We start from the raw sequence: 17079 nt of genomic DNA on the forward strand, positions 1-17079 counted from the left end.
ACAATATTACTAATACAAATATTTCTTTTTTCTTATTTATCATAAATTTAAAGTATTATTAATGTTTATTGGGGCAAATTAATATTTCCTTTGTCTTATTTATCATATAATTACAATATTACTAATATTTATTTGGACAATTTAATACTTTTTTATGTATGCTTTTATTTCCTGTCTTATTTATCATATAATTACAATGTTATTAATATTTATTGGGATTATTTAATATTTTTTTATGTATGCGTTTATTTCCTTTGTCTAATTTATCATGTAATTTACAATATTACTAATATTTATTTGGACAAATTAATATTTTTCATCTATGTGTTTATTTCCTTTAATTAATATTTTTTATGTGTGCATTTATTTCGTTTGTCTTATTTATCATACAATTGCAATGTAACTCTTTCTAATATTTAATACTAATACATTTAATAATATTTTTAGTAGTGTAGTAACTCAATAACTAATTTAAATCACCAACTAGATATAATTTAACAAAATAAAATGTTTAAATGTGTGTTAAAATCTGCAAATCAACAACACTGCGGTTTAAAACAATAACAAAATAAAAGTTTAGCCTGTTAGCGGAGTTAACACTCATTGCCGTCTATAATGTAATGGTTTTTTATGTATGCATACATTTTATTTATCTTATTTAACATGTAATTGCATTATTATTATTATTATTTATTGAGACAAATTTAAAAATATATGTGTGAGTTTATTTTATTTGTCTTATTTATTATAAAATTACAATATGACCAATATTTATTGGGACAGATTACTATTTTTTTATGTATGCGTTTATTTCCTTTGTCTTATTTATCATATAATTGCAATATTATTAATATTTATTGGGACAAATTAATATTTTTTTTATGTATGTGTTTATTTCATTTGTCTTATTTATTATATACTTGCAATATTATTCATATTTATTGGGAGAAATTTATATTTTTTTATGTATGCATTTATTTCTTTTGTCTTATTTAACATATTATTACAATGTAACTTACTAATATTTAATACTAATATTAATATTTTAATAGTATGGTACTTCAAGAACTAAATCGCCAACTAGATATAACTGATTTAAATAAAATGTTTAGATGTGTGTTATATCAACAATAACAAAGTAACTGTTGTCTATAATGGGACCAAATTATTGTTTTTAATCTTATTTATTTTTAAACTTTATTTAATTTATGTTATTACAATATTACTAATATTTAATGGGAAAAATGTAGTGTTTATATATGCATTCATTTTTATCTTATTTTAAAATAAGCTTTTAAATCTAATATTAAATCTATAATACTATTTTTAAACTATATATATACACGCACAAAATAAAAGTTTAGCCTATATATATTTTTGTAGTAGTAGTAGTATGGCAATTCAAGAAAAAATTCAAATCGCCAAGTAGATATAATTTATTTAAAAAAAATGTTTAGATGTGTGTAATAATCTGAATGCCAGCAACACTGCGAATCAAAACAATAACAAAATAAAAAACAAAATAAAAGTTTAGCCTATCAGTTACTTAACCCTGTAAAATCCATTGTTTTTCTATTTTTTTTATTTAAACAGAGGAATACACTATATATTATACACAGATAATTAACAACAGAACTGAATTAAATTTAACTCGCACATATAAATCTGGTACATTAAGTATTTTTTTTTTCAAAACGTGTTTAGCAGGATAAATTCTAGACATTTTGTAGGAGACTTCTTCAATGTTGTTATGTTTGAAAAACGTATTCGTCAACTTCCAATGCTGAACATCCATCGTTGCGTTTTGTTTATGAACGAAAGCGTACATAACTGGCTCATTGAATATTCATGAGGGGCTGGAGACGTGATTGAATATTCATAAACTGACAGACAGACAGACACAGGAGCCGCTCAGACTGAGAGAGAGAGAGAGAGACTGAGAGAGAGAGAGAGAGAGAGAGAGAGGCTTGAGTTTACAAACTTTCAGAAACTCCGCGATCGGACGCAGGAGGAACAAAAAACTCTCCAAACTCCACGCGGGACAACATGACAAACGCCTTTCTAGCTTTATGACAACTTTTCGACGACTTACAAACACTTTTCAACTCGGCTGAAACTACTTAAGGACGAAAAACAGGAAAAGTTCCTACAGGAATTTTTTTTTTCCATCGGCCATTTTAATCGAAGTTTGTTTTGACCATGAGCGGTAATCCTCTCCAGCCGATACCGGGCCACCAGGTGATCCATGTCGCCAAAGACCTGGACACGGATCTGGAGGCTCTTTTTAACTCGGTCATGAACCCGAAACCGAGCTCCTGGAGGAACAAGGATATGCCGCAGTCTTTCTTCCAGGAGCCGGACTCGGGCTCCCACTCCCGGCAGTCCAGCGCGGATTCCGGTTCTCTCCCGCCGAGGGTCCACTTTCGCTCGCGCTCATCTCCGGCGTCCCTACAGCTGCCGGCGGGCTCCGTGAGCGGCCCGAGCCCCGGGAGACTCCACTCCCACACCCGGCACCAGTCCTGCGATGTGGCCGAGGAGCTGCCGCTGCCCCCTGGGTGGGAGATGGCCTTCACCCCCAACGGCCAGACGTACTTTCTCAAGTAAGAGTTCGTTATTACTGGACATTCCTGCACACTGTTTAGTTCACATTACCAGTTAGTGGAGTGCATACAGTGGGGGGAATGAGTACTGAACACGGTCCTGTTTTGATTTCCTGGGAATAATATTCATAAAGGAGCTGTTGACATGGAGTTTAACCAGATTTTGGTAGAAACCAAAACAATACAAACATAAAAACGAAATAAAACAAAACAAAAGTGAGTTCTGTGTAATAACAATGAAATAATACAAGTACTGAACTACTGGAATGTATTTAATACTGTAAATAAAAGTCTTTTTTAAAGGCTCCTCTGATATGGAGATAGAAGGCACATGCATTACTCAAGTGTGAGTTTCTCACAGACAGTGTCAAAATCTTGATGCTTCTGTGGGTCTCGTCTATTAAATCTGAGCTTTATCTTGTATTCTCTATTAGATTTAGGTCAGGTGATTGGCTGGGCCATTCTACAGCTTGATTTTCTCTGTAAGCATCTGAGAGGCTGCTTGGCTGTGTTTTGGATCATTGCCTTGCTAAAATGTTACACTGAGGAAGGGCGGAGGGTTGCTGAAGAACTACTGAGAGATTTCAGCTGCTGTCCGGGCTTTCCATGTCTTTCTACACCTCCCTTTCTTCATGTGTTCAGTACTTTTTCCCTGCGTCATTTCATTTTACGACACGGAACTTCATTGGTAAACGTAATAGTTTTGTTTTCTTTGCATATATGGATTTATTTGGTTGTTACCAACATCCGGTGTAAACACTAAGTCAACAGCACCTTCTGAAATATGTTTTCTGAGAAAAATGGTGACGTGTTCAATACTTATTTTTCCCTCTGTACATTGTATGCTGGGTGTAAAATTATATTATATTATATTATATTATATTATATTATATTATATTATATTAATTATATTATATTATATTATATTGTATTATATTATATTAATTATATTAATTATATTATATTATATTACTAAAATTCATCTTCACCCCACTGGCCAGAAGTACTTTCTCAAGTAATAGTTGGTTATTCCTGGACATTGCTGCACACAGTTTACATTAACTCTGCCATAAACCAGTTACTGGAGTACATACAGACGCATTTACTTTCTAGCCTACAGGGTTTGTTTATAAATCTGCTTTATTTATATGCTAACAAATGGGGAGAAACGTAAACAAAAGTGAATAATGAACAATACGTACTGTTATTATATTATATATTTTTATATTATATTATATTGTAATGACTATATACATATATACAATTATATATACATATAATTAATTTTTTTTAAATATTGTATTCAATATTTCAATAATAATAATAATAATAATATAATTAATAATAATAATAATAATAATAACAGTAATAATAATAATAAAAATCATCATCATTATAACAGTAATATTAATAATAATAATAGTATTTAAATATGTACTTATATAGTATGGTAATTCAAGCGTAAAATTAAATAGTTAAATTTTAGTACTGTTTAATTTTAGTATTAAAAGATAATTTTACTTATTAGTTTAGTATCTATGATGAGGACTTTGATTTGACTAATTGAATATTCATGAGGTTCATTTACTTCATGTATTCCAAGTACTCAAGTTATTTGTTTTAAATCTATGCATTTATTTATTTAGCAATTTTTTGTCTTATTTAATAATAATAATGATAATCATAACAATAATAATATAATAGTAATATTATTATTATTATTATTATTAATCATAACAGTAATAATAATAATAATAATAGTAATCATAACAGTAATAATAATAATACTACTAATAATAATGATAATAATAATCATAACAGTAATGATATTAATAATCTTAATAATAATAAAAAGAATAATTTTTAAATATGTTCTTATATAGTATGGAAATTCAAGCATTTATTTATTTTTGCAAATTTTCTTTGTCTTATTTAATAATAAAAACAACATTAATAATATTAATAATAGTAATACTTATAATAACCATAACAGTAATAATAATGGTAATAATAATAATAATAATAGTATTTAAATATGTATTTATATAGTATGGTAATTCAAGCGTAAATTTAGATAAAAGATAATTTTACTTAATAATTTAGTATCGATGATGAGGACTTTGATTTGGCTAATTGAATATTCATGAGCTTCATTTACTTCATGTATTCTAAGTGCTCAAGTTATTTGTTTTAAATCTATGCATTTATTTATTTTTGCTAATTTTCTTTGTCTTATTTAATACTACTACTACTAAAACTTCTGACAATAATAATAATAATAATAATATTTAAATGTGTACTTATATAGTATGGTAACATAAATCTAAATAGTTAAATTTTAATACTGTTTAAGAACAAAAGAGGTTTTACTGAATAATTCAGAATTGACGATGGGCTTTGATTGATTGAATATTCATGAGTGTCATTTACTTCAGGCTCTCCAAGCAATGTATTGATTTGCATGTTAGTTCGTCTATAATCATAAGGTTTTTTGAGATTAAAAATAATGTAATCTCCAATCTGGTTCGCGATCTGAATCAGTGCCTGTTCACACTGATGAAATCTCCGCAGTCACGCTTCAGGTTTAGTTTTGACCTCTGAACAGACTGCAGCTGAAGGCGTGGGTTGGAAACACACAGAAAGAGTATCTGGGTGTGGATCTGAAAGACAAAAACACTCGGTCTTGCTGGCTGTCATGTGCAACACATGTTTGGCATGATCAAGGCTCTCTCTCACCTTGATAAGGATGTGTTTAGCATATCTGAGTTCAGCTATCTGCAGTGTGTCTGAATGTAAATGTGTGTGTTTTGACTTGCGTCTCTTGAGGAATGAGACAGCTATTCTTCTGTGGCCCCGGGGACTCTCTGCTTATCTGATTCAGTAGGGCTGATTAGTCTGTGATCACCTCGGTGGGACGTCCACTGTGGGTCAGTAACTCAGATTAACTCTGCAGGGTCGCTGTTTTGAAAAACTCTAAGTTTAAATGCTTTAATGCCTCTGATTTGCTGACAAAAGAGACCAACATCAGATCTCACATATGTGTTAATCTACACTGTAAAACAACGGATGAGTTGACTTTATTTATAAAAATTGAGTAAACCCATTGCTTTTAAAGCAATTAGTTGACTTTATAATTCTGCACATAGTTAATTTACTTAATTTTAAGACAACAGGTTTACTCACTTTTAAGTAAAGTCAACTATTTGCAATAGAAAGCCAGGGGATCACTCTCTTTTATGTAAGTAAAGTCAACTAATAGCCTTAAAATCAACAGATTTACTCACTTATTATAAGTAAAGTCAACTAATCGCTTTAAAATCAACAGATTTACTCACTTATTATAAGTAAAGTCAACTAATCGCTTTAAAATCAACAGATTTACTCACTTATTATAAGTAAAGTCAACTAATCGCTTTAAAATCAACAGATTTACTCACTTATTATAAGTAAAGTCAACTAATCGCTTTAAAATCAACAGATTTACTCACTTATTATAAGTAAAGTCAACTAATCGCTTTAAAATCAACAGATTTACTCACTTATTATAAGTAAAGTCAACTAATCGCTTTAAAATCAACAGATTTACTCACTTATTATAAGTAAAGTCAACTAATCGCTTTAAAATCAACAGATTTACTCACTTATTATAAGTAAAGTCAACTAATCGCTTTAAAATCAACAGATTTACTCACTTATTATAAGTAAAGTCAACTAATCGCTTTAAAATCAACAGATTTACTCACTTATTATAAGTAAAGTCAACTAATCGCTTTAAAATCAACAGATTTACTCACTTATTATAAGTAAAGTCAACTAATCGCTTTAAAATCAACAGATTTACTCACTTATTATAAGTAAAGTCAACTAATTGCTTTAAAATCAACAGGTTTACTCACTTATTATAAGTAAAGTCAACTAATCGCTTTAAAATCAACAGGTTTACTCACTTATTATAAGTAAAGTCAACTAATCGCTTTAAAATCAACAGGTTTACTCACTTATTATAAGTAAAGTCAACTAATCGCTTTAAAATCAACAGGTTTACTCACTTATTATAAGTAAAGTCAACTAATCGCTTTAAAATCAACAGGTTTACTCACTTATTATAAGTCAACTAATCGCTTTAAAATCAACAGGTTTACTCACTTATTATAAGTAAAGTCAACTAATCGCTTTAAAATCAACAGGTTTACTCACTTATTATAAGTAAAGTCAACTAATCGCTTTAAAATCAACAGGTTTACTCACTTGTTATAAGTAAAGTCAACTAATCGCTTTAAAATCAACAGGTTTACTCACTTATTATAAGTAAAGTCAACTAATCGCTTTAAAATCAACAGGTTTACTCACTTAATATAAGTAAAGTCAACTAATCGCTTTAAAAGCAACAGATTTACTCACCTATTATAAGTAAAGTCAACTAATCGCTTTAAAATCAACAGGTTAACCAACTGTTAATGTTAATTGTTGGGCTTTATTAGGACAGTGTGTCTGCAGCTCTACACTCATAAGTTTTCTTCTCTCCTGAGTTTTTTTCTCTTCTTTCACCTGAGACTGTGAGTGTGAGAATGAGGAAAGCGTGCCAGGACTTGCCGCACATTCAGCTCCACACCGCCCTGCAATTAAAAACAGACAGAAAGAGCAGAGCGGACCAGACAGTAATGACCAGCCTGTGCACAGATTATCAATAGCTGTGTTTCCATCCAAAGAAGTGAATTAGATTTATGCGCAAAACTGGAATATGGCACAAAACATTTACAAATAAAGCAGTGTTTCTATGCAGTGAGTCAAAAGCCTTATTTTCACTTCCCATGACTTTCAAATATGGCTGTTGGCATCACAGAGTATTGTCATTACGGCCATACGTGTAATCATAAGTTCATTCTCATGATCTCAGAAAACATGAGTCAAAAGGTGCATCCCAAATCACATACTCGCTTTAAAAGCAACAGATTTACTCACTTATTATAAGTAAAGTCAACTAATCGCTTTAAAATCAACAGGTTTACTCACTTATTATAAGTAAAGTCAACTAATCGCTTTAAAATCAACAGATTTACTCACTTATTATAAGTAAAGTCAACTAATCGCTTTAAAATCAACAGATTTACTCACTTATTATAAGTAAAGTCAATTAATCGCTTTAAAATCAACAGGTTTACTCACTTATTATAAGTAGAGTCAACTAATCGCTTTAAAATCAACAGGTTTACTCACTTATTATAAGTAAAGTCAACTAATCGCTTTAAAATCAACAGGTTTACTCACTTATTATAAGTAAAGTCAACTAATCGCTTTAAAATCAACAGATTTACTCACTTATTATAAGTAAAGTCAATTAATCGCTTTAAAATCAACAGGTTTACTCACCTATTATAAGTAAAGTCAACTAATCGCTTTAAAATCAACAGGTTTACTCACCTATTATAAGTAAAGTCAACTAATCGCTTTAAAATCAACAGGTTTACTCACTTATTATAAGTAAAGTCAACTAATCGCTTTAAAATCAACAGGTTTACTCACTTATTATAAGTAAAGTCAACTAATCGCTTTAAAATCAACAGGTTTACTCACTTATAAGTAAAGTCAACTAATGGCTTTAAAATCAACAGATTCACTCACTTATTATAAGTAAAGTCAATTAATCGCTTTAAAATCAACAGGTTTACTCACTTATTATAAGTAAAGTCAACTAATCGCTTTAAAATCAACAGATTTACTCACTTATTATAAGTAAAGTCAATTAATCGCTTTAAAATCAACAGGTTTACTCACCTATTATAAGTAAAGTCAACTAATCGCTTTAAAATCAACAGGTTTACTCACTTATTATAAGTAAAGTCAACTAATCGCTTTAAAATCAACAGGTTTACTCACTTATTATAAGTAAAGTCAACTAATCGCTTTAAAATCAACAGATTTACTCACTTATTATAAGTAAAGTCAATTAATCGCTTTAAAATCAACAGGTTTACTCACCTATTATAAGTAAAGTCAACTAATCGCTTTAAAATCAACAGGTTTACTCACTTATTATAAGTAAAGTCAACTAATCGCTTTAAAATCAACAGGTTTACTCACTTATTATAAGTAAAGTCAACTAATCGCTTTAAAATCAACAGGTTTACTCACTTATTATAAGTAAAGTCAACTAATCGCTTTAAAATCAACAGGTTTACTCACTTATTATAAGTAAAGTCAACTAATCGCTTTAAAATCAACAGGTTTACTCACTTATTATAAGTCAACTAATCGCTTTAAAATCAACAGGTTTACTCACTTGTTATAAGTAAAGTCAACTAATCGCTTTAAAATCAACAGGTTTACTCACTTGTTATAAGTAAAGTCAACTAATCGCTTTAAAATCAACAGGTTTACTCACTTGTTATAAGTAAAGTCAACTAATCGCTTTAAAATCAACAGGTTTACTCACTTGTTATAAGTAAAGTCAACTAATCGCTTTAAAATCAACAGGTTTACTCACCTATTATAAGTAAAGTCAACTAATCGCTTTAAAACAAACAGATTTACTCACCTATTATAAGTAAAGTCAACTAATCGCTTTAAAATCAACAGGTTTACTCACTTATTATAAGTAAAGTCAACTAATCGCTTTAAAATCAACAGGTTTACTCACTTATTATAAGTAAAGTCAACTAATCGCTTTAAAATCAACAGGTTTACTCACTTATTATAAGTAAAGTCAATTAATCGCTTTAAAATCAACAGGTTTACTCACTTAATATAAGTAAAGTCAACTAATCGCTTTAAAATCAACAGGTTTACTTACCTATTATAAGTAAAGTCAACTAATCGCTTTAAAATCAACAGATTTACTTACCTATTATAAGTAAAGTCAACTAATCGCTTTAAAATCAACAGATTTACTCACTTATTATAAGTAAAGTCAACTAATCGCTTTAAAATCAACAGGTTTACTCACTTATTATAAGTAAAGTCAACTAATCGCTTTAAAATCAACAGGTTTACTCACTTATTATAAGTAAAGTCAACTAATCGCTTTAAAATCAACAGATTTACTCACTTATTATAAGTAAAGTCAACTAATCGCTTTAAAATCAACAGGTTTACTCACTTATTATAAGTAAAGTCAATTAATCGCTTTAAAATCAACAGGTTTACTCACTTAATATAAGTAAAGTCAACTAATCGCTTTAAAATCAACAGGTTTACTTACCTATTATAAGTAAAGTCAACTAATCGCTTTAAAATCAACAGATTTACTTACCTATTATAAGTAAAGTCAACTAATCGCTTTAAAATCAACAGATTTACTTACCTATTATAAGTAAAGTCAACTAATCGCTTTAAAATCAACAGATTTACTCACTTATTATAAGTAAAGTCAACTAATCGCTTTAAAATCAACAGGTTTACTCACTTATTATAAGTAAAGTCAACTAATCGCTTTAAAATCAACAGATTTACTCACTTATTATAAGTAAAGTCAACTAATCGCTTTAAAATCAACAGATTTACTCACTTATTATAAGTCAACTAATCGCTTTAAAATCAACAGATTTACTCACTTATTATAAGTAAAGTCAACTAATCGCTTTAAAATCAACAGATTTACTCACTTATTATAAGTAGAGTCAACTAATCGCTTTAAAATCAACAGATTTACTCAGTCGCTCACAGTTCTGGAGGTATTAATATAATAATAGTAATAATACTAATAATACTGAAGCACTGTGATGATGAACTTTGACTGAGGGGTTTTAGAAACGACCAAAACAACATGTCAGATTAAAGTTTACCCTGCTCAAATGTGCTCATATGTTTTTCAAGGCGCATTTTCAGAATTCAGCTCACCTTAGAGTTTCCATTAAGCAGTTTTAAATGAAATTTTCCATTCATTCATTCATTTTCCTTCAGCTTAATCCCTTATTTATCTGAGGTCGCCACAGCGGAATGAACCACCAACGATTCCAGCATATGTTTTACACAACACATCCCCTTCCAGCTGCAAAACATCCCTATACACATTCACACACACACACACTGGTTCATCAATTCCCCTATAGCGCATGTGTTTGGACTGTGGGGGAACCCAGAGCACCCGGAGGAAACCCACACCAACACAGGAGTGAAATTTTCCATAATGCGCATAAAAATAGGTGTGTGGAAACACAGCTAATGTCATCAACCTCATCTGCACAGATATGTTTTTCCCTCTGAAGGGGAAAATACAATAGTTAGCGGCGTCTCAGGAAGTCAGTAATGTGTCTGTAAGAGGCTGATATTCTCTGGATTGTTGCAGCTGTTGGTTCTCCTCATATATGAGGGTCTGCGGATCTCACAAACCCCCCTCATTCTGTCTTTCTAGATATATTTGTAACTCTGGAGCTCAAATGTCTTTGAAATTATTGAGTTTAGTAGTGCTCAGTGTGTGTTTTCAGCATGGATATAGCAATGTGTGAGTCCACAATAGTCACATCTTGTTGAGTCTGAATTATAGTCGAGCAGGAGCCACAGAATTGTATTTAATTACTGTGTTTATATGTAATGTTTATGATTTATGCCTTGTTTCTCGTCCAAATATCTACATTTTAAAGCGATTAGTTTATAAGAAAGCAATCAATCGGCCTGTAAAATAATAAATAAATAAATATTTAAATTAATTGATTAATATAAGCTGCACAATATATCGTTTTAGCCTCGATGATCACAATGTGCGCATCATCCCCAGTAGTCACATCGCATGATCTGTAATGTGGGGTCAGGACTATAGCTGACCAGTGGAGTCATTTTACTTTAACCCTAAAAAACAAAACATAAATAAATATAAAATAAATGAATAAAGCTTATCAGTGCTTTTAAGGGGTAAGACTGTGCGAGTTTGGGCACAAGGAGTTACTGCATTTTTGTAGCTTCACCAAACACTTGTTATATTTAATAATGTAATACAATGAAGACTATACATTTGATTCATTTTTTGTTATGTATGCGAAAGCTGTTAGACTCCATTTATACTGTTGCTCTACTGTCTTTATCTATGCCAGTAATTAGTCTATCATCTGCAGACAAAATTAGCTTAATTAATGTAAGATATCTTCCCTTTTAGTGTATTCTGTCCAACTTCACGAAGAAAGTAAACAATCAGCCTGTGAAATCATCAAATAAATATATCAAGGCAGAATAAACACAATGCTGCCTTTAAAAGCAAAAAAAAAAAGGCAAAACAAAGCAAACAACAAAGTAATTTTTTTTGTTTTGTCTTGATTTTTATTGTGTTTCTGTTTTATTTTTAATGTTTGTTAGCTTCTCTTTTAGTGTATTCTGTTTAACTTTGTGAAACTTTATGGATAAAAGTAAACAATCTGCCTGAAAGATCATAAACAAACAAACAAATAAATAAATAATAAATAAACAAACAAATAAACAAATAAATAAATAAAGGCCAAACAAGACAACACTGACTTTGAAAGCAAAACAAAAAAGGCAAAGCAAACATACATACATTTTTATATCTTTATTTATTTTTATTTTATTTATCATTTATTAAACATGTTGTTTATTTCTTTTCTTTAATCTTATTTTCTCCTACTTCACAAAGCTTCATGAAAGAAAGTAAACAATCAGCCTGTAAGATCAGAAATAAACAAACAAATAAATAAAACAGCACAATGCTGACTTTAAAATCAAAACAAAAAGACAGAAAAAGCAACAAAAATCAATTGTCTTGATTTTTGTTTTATTTTTGAATTATTTTATGGCATTTTTATCTTATTCTGTCCAACTTCGTTAAACTTCATGGAAGAAAAAAAACAATTGACCTAAAAAATCATAAATAAACAAATAAGACAAATCAACAAGGCAAAACAACACAATCCTGAAACTAAACAAAGCAAAAACAAGTTTATTTTTAGTTTTAACGTTTGTTGGCTTCTTTTTAATCGTATTCTGTCCAACTGTGTGAAACTTAATGGGAGAAAGTAAACAATTGACCTAAAAATCATAAATAAAAAAACGCTGACTTTGAAAGCCAAACAAAAAAGGCAAAACAAAGCAAACATAAATTTTTATATCTATATTTATTTTTTATTTTATTTTTTATCATTTGTAAAACATGTTGTTTATTTCTTTTCTTTAATCTTATTTTGTCCAACTTCACAAGGTTTCATGAAAGAAAGTAAACAACCGGCCTGTAAGATCAAACATAAACAAATAAATACGTAAATAAATAAAGGCAAAATGAACACAATGCTGACTTTGAAAGCAAAACAAAGCAAACAACATTATATTTTATACTTTATTCATTTGTATTTTATTTTTTATTTTATTTTTAATGTTTGTTAGCTTGTTTCTTTACCGTATTCTGTCCGACTTTGTGAAACTTCATGGAAAAACATAAACAAATGGCATAAAAGGTCATGAATAAATAAAAAAGGCAAAATAGCACAACGCTGACTTTGAAAGCAAAACAAAAAATGCAGCACAAAAGCAAACAGCAAGTTTCATTTTCATTTTGTTTATTCTTGATTTTCATTTATTTTTTATGTTTTGTTGTTTATATCTTATTCTGTCCAACTCTGTAAAACTTCATGGAAAAAAGAAAACAAAAGGCCTGAATGATCACAAATAAATAACTGCAGAATACACAAAATGCTGACTTTGAAATCAAAGCAAAAAGACAAAACAAAGCAAAAACAAGTTTATTAATTGTATTGTCTTGATTTTTAATTTATTTTTGAATGTTTTTAGCTTTTCTTTTATCTCATTCTGTGCAACTTTCTGAAACTTCATAGAAGAAAGTAAACAACTTGCCTAAAAAGATCAAGAAGAAATAAATAATTAAATAAAACAAAACAACAAGGCAAAACAACACAATGCTGACTGAAAGCAAAACAAAGCAAAAACAAGTTTATTTTTTATGGTTCGTCTTGATTTTTATTTTATTTGTTTTATTTTTAACGTTTGTTAAAAGAAGAAAGTAACAATTGGCCTAAAAGGTCATAAATAAATAAATGCAAAACAACACAACACTGATTTTGAGTGCAAAACAAAAAAGGCAAAACAAAGCAAACGAAAATTTAAATTCATATTTGTTTTATTTTTATTGTTTGTTAAAACTGTTCTATCTCCTCTACTGTTATATTCCATCCATTTCTCTCCAACGTCACAAAAGAAAATAAAGGCAGGTCGTGTAAGATCTTGCAGCCGCTAGTTAATTTCTTATACATCCTGTACACCGAAACAACTTTGATCGGAACTAGTGAGGCGAAAGAATTGAAGTGTTTCTGGATCTTTCTCTATGCGAAGGCAGTCTGTAATTACGCTGGCTTTTGATGCTACGTAAAGCACCAGAATGTCGTCCCTTCAGGCTTTGTCGATGCTGATTTTTCTCTCTGTTATGTCAAAGATAAGCCGTGAAGACGTTTTTGTTATCGCTTGCAGCTCTCTTTTTCCACATTGTTCACTTTTGTGTTTATGTGAAACATTTGTGTTTACATTCTCAGGCATATAAGTACAAGCACTGCCAAAAAGTCGATTATTATACAACACCAAATCAGAGTAGGTTGTGACAGTATGAGACATGCAAATAAACAAAAGAAGTGGTGATTTCTAAATTAACTTTGACTTGTATTTCACTGCAGACAATACAACACACATTACGTCATGTGTTCCTCGTGATTTATATTGTTGTTGTTGTTTTTTCAAAATCAGGGGTCAGCTTCATTCCTATTTTGAGCTGAACTTTAGTTGTTCGGTGTTTGATTTGGTTTGGCTGGCAGTGGAGATGATGCTGATACTGCAGTATATATCCTCAGATCAGTGTGTGTTTGTGTGTTTCAGTCACATCGGAAGTTTTTTAGGGTGCTTTCACATCTGTAGTTGGCTTCATTTGGTCCGCACCAAGCGCAATAAATGATACATTGTTGCATTTTCTGCCGTCTTTGGGTCGTTTTCACACCACACTGCTGGCTTTGGTCCGAACCAGTTGAAACAAACCAAAATGCAGTCATCTGACAAAATCCACATCTCTCATTGGCCAGATGTTGTTGAACATAGTTCCCAAACTGCTTATTGATTGGTCAGAATTCATGTGCGGGAAAATGCCAGTGAACTCCCGCAGGTAAACAAAACCGGCAGACACAAAATGTCGATTTTACTCTGGAGGGACGACTGCGCTGCTGATTGTGCGCCTGCTTTAGACAAACTATACATTTGGAGAATGAAGCGCGGCCGCGGCTGGAAAACAGTGTTTAATGCATCGCTCGTCATTCAGGAGGAGGCGTGAATTAATTCAGCTAAACTGCGACATGGTCATCTTGCGGAAATATTACCAACGATCCATCAGGTAATGTTTTCCCCTCTCTCTCTCTCTCTCTCTCTGTTGGTAAAGCGCTGTCAACTAATATTTTCCTCCATATCCCATAATGCACAGCGCATCGGCCTACGGCAGCTGATTAGTCCAAAACGGGCAGTACTTTTTGCGGTTCGACCTGTTTTAGTACGGATCATATTCTCAACACAAACTAACCGCTCCAGGGTTCGTTTGAAAGCGTACCGAGACCACCTCTTCAAGCAGGTCTCAGTACGCTTATTTGGTCCGCTTTTGCTGCGCACTCGAGTACGATTGCTGCATTCACACCTGCCCAAACCAACCCTACCAAAAGAGGAAACCAACTCTAGTGCGATTCAATCCAACTAAATAAGGCAGGTGTGAAAGCACCCTAAAGCTCCTTAGATGTAAAGAGAAGGAGAGGAATGTTTCTCTGGCTCTGTCTCTAAACTCAACTCTTCTTCTGTAGCAACCAGAGGTTTATTAAACACAATCCTGCTGTTAGTGAAGCCCAGATGTGCTGTCAGACACACGTAACAGCACTTTGATTTAGCCAGAGAACAAACACATACAGCTAGAGTCTGAACTCCTATTATTTTCCCACGATTTCTGTTTGACGGAGCAGTCTGAGGTCAACTCTGAAGCAGGTTTTGATTCAGGATGTCTCTGTACATTGCTGCATTCATCTTTCCCTCTATCCTGACTAGTCTTGCAGTTCCTGCTGCTGAAACACATCCCCACAGCATGATGCCAACACCACCATGCTTCACTGTAGTGATGCTGTTAGCCTGCTGATGAGCGCTGCCTGCTGTTCTCCAAACGTAACGCCTGGCGTTCACTCCAAACACTTCAGTTTGAGTCTGATCAGAGCAGAGAGTTTAGTTTCTGATGCTCTGAGAGTCCTCCTTTGGTAAACTCCAGGCGGGGAGTGTCTTCCGTCTGGCCGCTCTACCATACAGATGCCTGATTGGTGGATTGCTGCACAGATGGTTGTCCTTCTGTAAGGTTCTCCTCTCTCCACAGAAGAACGCTGGAGCTCAGACAGAGAAACCATCGGGTTATTGATCACCTCCCTGACTAAGGCTCTTCTCCCCCGATCGCTCAGGTTAGATGTCCGGCCGGCTCTAGGAAGAGTCCTGGTGGTTAAACATCTTCCACTTACGGATGATGGAGGCCGCTGTGCTGAACTTTCAGAGCAGCAGAAATGTTTCTGTAAGCTTCCCCAGCCTTGTGCCTCCACAATTCTGTCTCTGAGGTCTACAGACAGTCCCTTTGTCTTCATGCTTGGTTTGTGCTTTGACATGCACTGTCAACCCTGGGCTCTTATATAGACAGGTGCCTTTTCAGATCATGTCCATCAGCTGAATTGAGCACAGGTGAACCCCAATGAAGCTGCTGAAACATCTCAAGAATGATCAGTGGAAACAGAATGGACCTGAGCTCCATTTAGACCACAGGTGTCAAACTCAGTTCCTGGAGGGCCGCAGCTCTGCACAGTTTAGTTCCAACCCTAATTAAACACACCTGATCAAACTAACTGAGTCCTTCAGGCTTGTTTGAAACCTACAGGTAAGTGTGTTGGAGCAGGGTTGGAACTAAACTATTCATAGTGGAAATTATTTTGAGGGCTATCGAAGTCAAATTTGGGTGGTAATCTTTTTTTTCAAGCTTTTTTAAACCCACTGGCGGGGGAAGAGTTAATAATGCCAGAGCTCCTGGTGTGTGTGTGTGTGTGTGCGTCAGGTGTAGAGATGTGGTACTGCAGAAGCTTCCTGTCTGTGGCACGAATCTGAAAAGCATGAAGATATTTCATGTTCTTGTCCGCATCTGGCTCTTTCTCCTGCCATCAGAAGACAAAAGTCTCTTTGTGTCTGTGATTTTCTCTTTTTCCTCTCCTCCTGAAACACTTCAGGGCCTTGCGTGACTCGCCGAGATAAACTGTATAAAAGCAATTAAGAGTCGAAGGAAATGTCGTGTGGAACACTCCGAACACCAGCGTCTTTGTAGACTCGCAGGACTGCAGAAATAAATAAATGCTGGCCTACTCTCACTGCGAATAAAGTTGGAGAAATCGAGATTTAAGGGATAGTGAGGATAATGAATTCGGTCTTAAAGGGGAGCTGTTGCGCTAAAGTCACTTTCATCAGGGGTTGTGCGTCCGCACACTCT

The 17079-nt window shown here is 32.5% G+C and overlaps 1 protein-coding gene across 2 annotated transcripts in view; it reads left to right on the plus strand.

Moving 5' to 3' along the window:
• Positions 1–1938: 1938 nt before the first annotated feature.
• Positions 1939–17079, plus strand: part of wwtr1 (WW domain containing transcription regulator 1) — a 74206-nt gene continuing 59065 nt past the window's right edge. The window contains exon 1 of one of the 2 annotated variants that reach the window (XM_005161848.6): positions 1939–2600. In XM_005161848.6, coding sequence (XP_005161905.2) covers positions 2200–2600 — 401 coding nt within the window. In that variant the 5' untranslated portion in view covers positions 1939–2199. 2 annotated transcript variants of the gene reach the window in all.

The sequence above is a fragment of the Danio rerio genome, chromosome 22 (genome assembly GCF_049306965.1).
Source record: "Danio rerio strain Tuebingen ecotype United States chromosome 22, GRCz12tu, whole genome shotgun sequence".
NCBI lineage: Eukaryota > Metazoa > Chordata > Actinopteri > Cypriniformes > Danionidae > Danio > Danio rerio.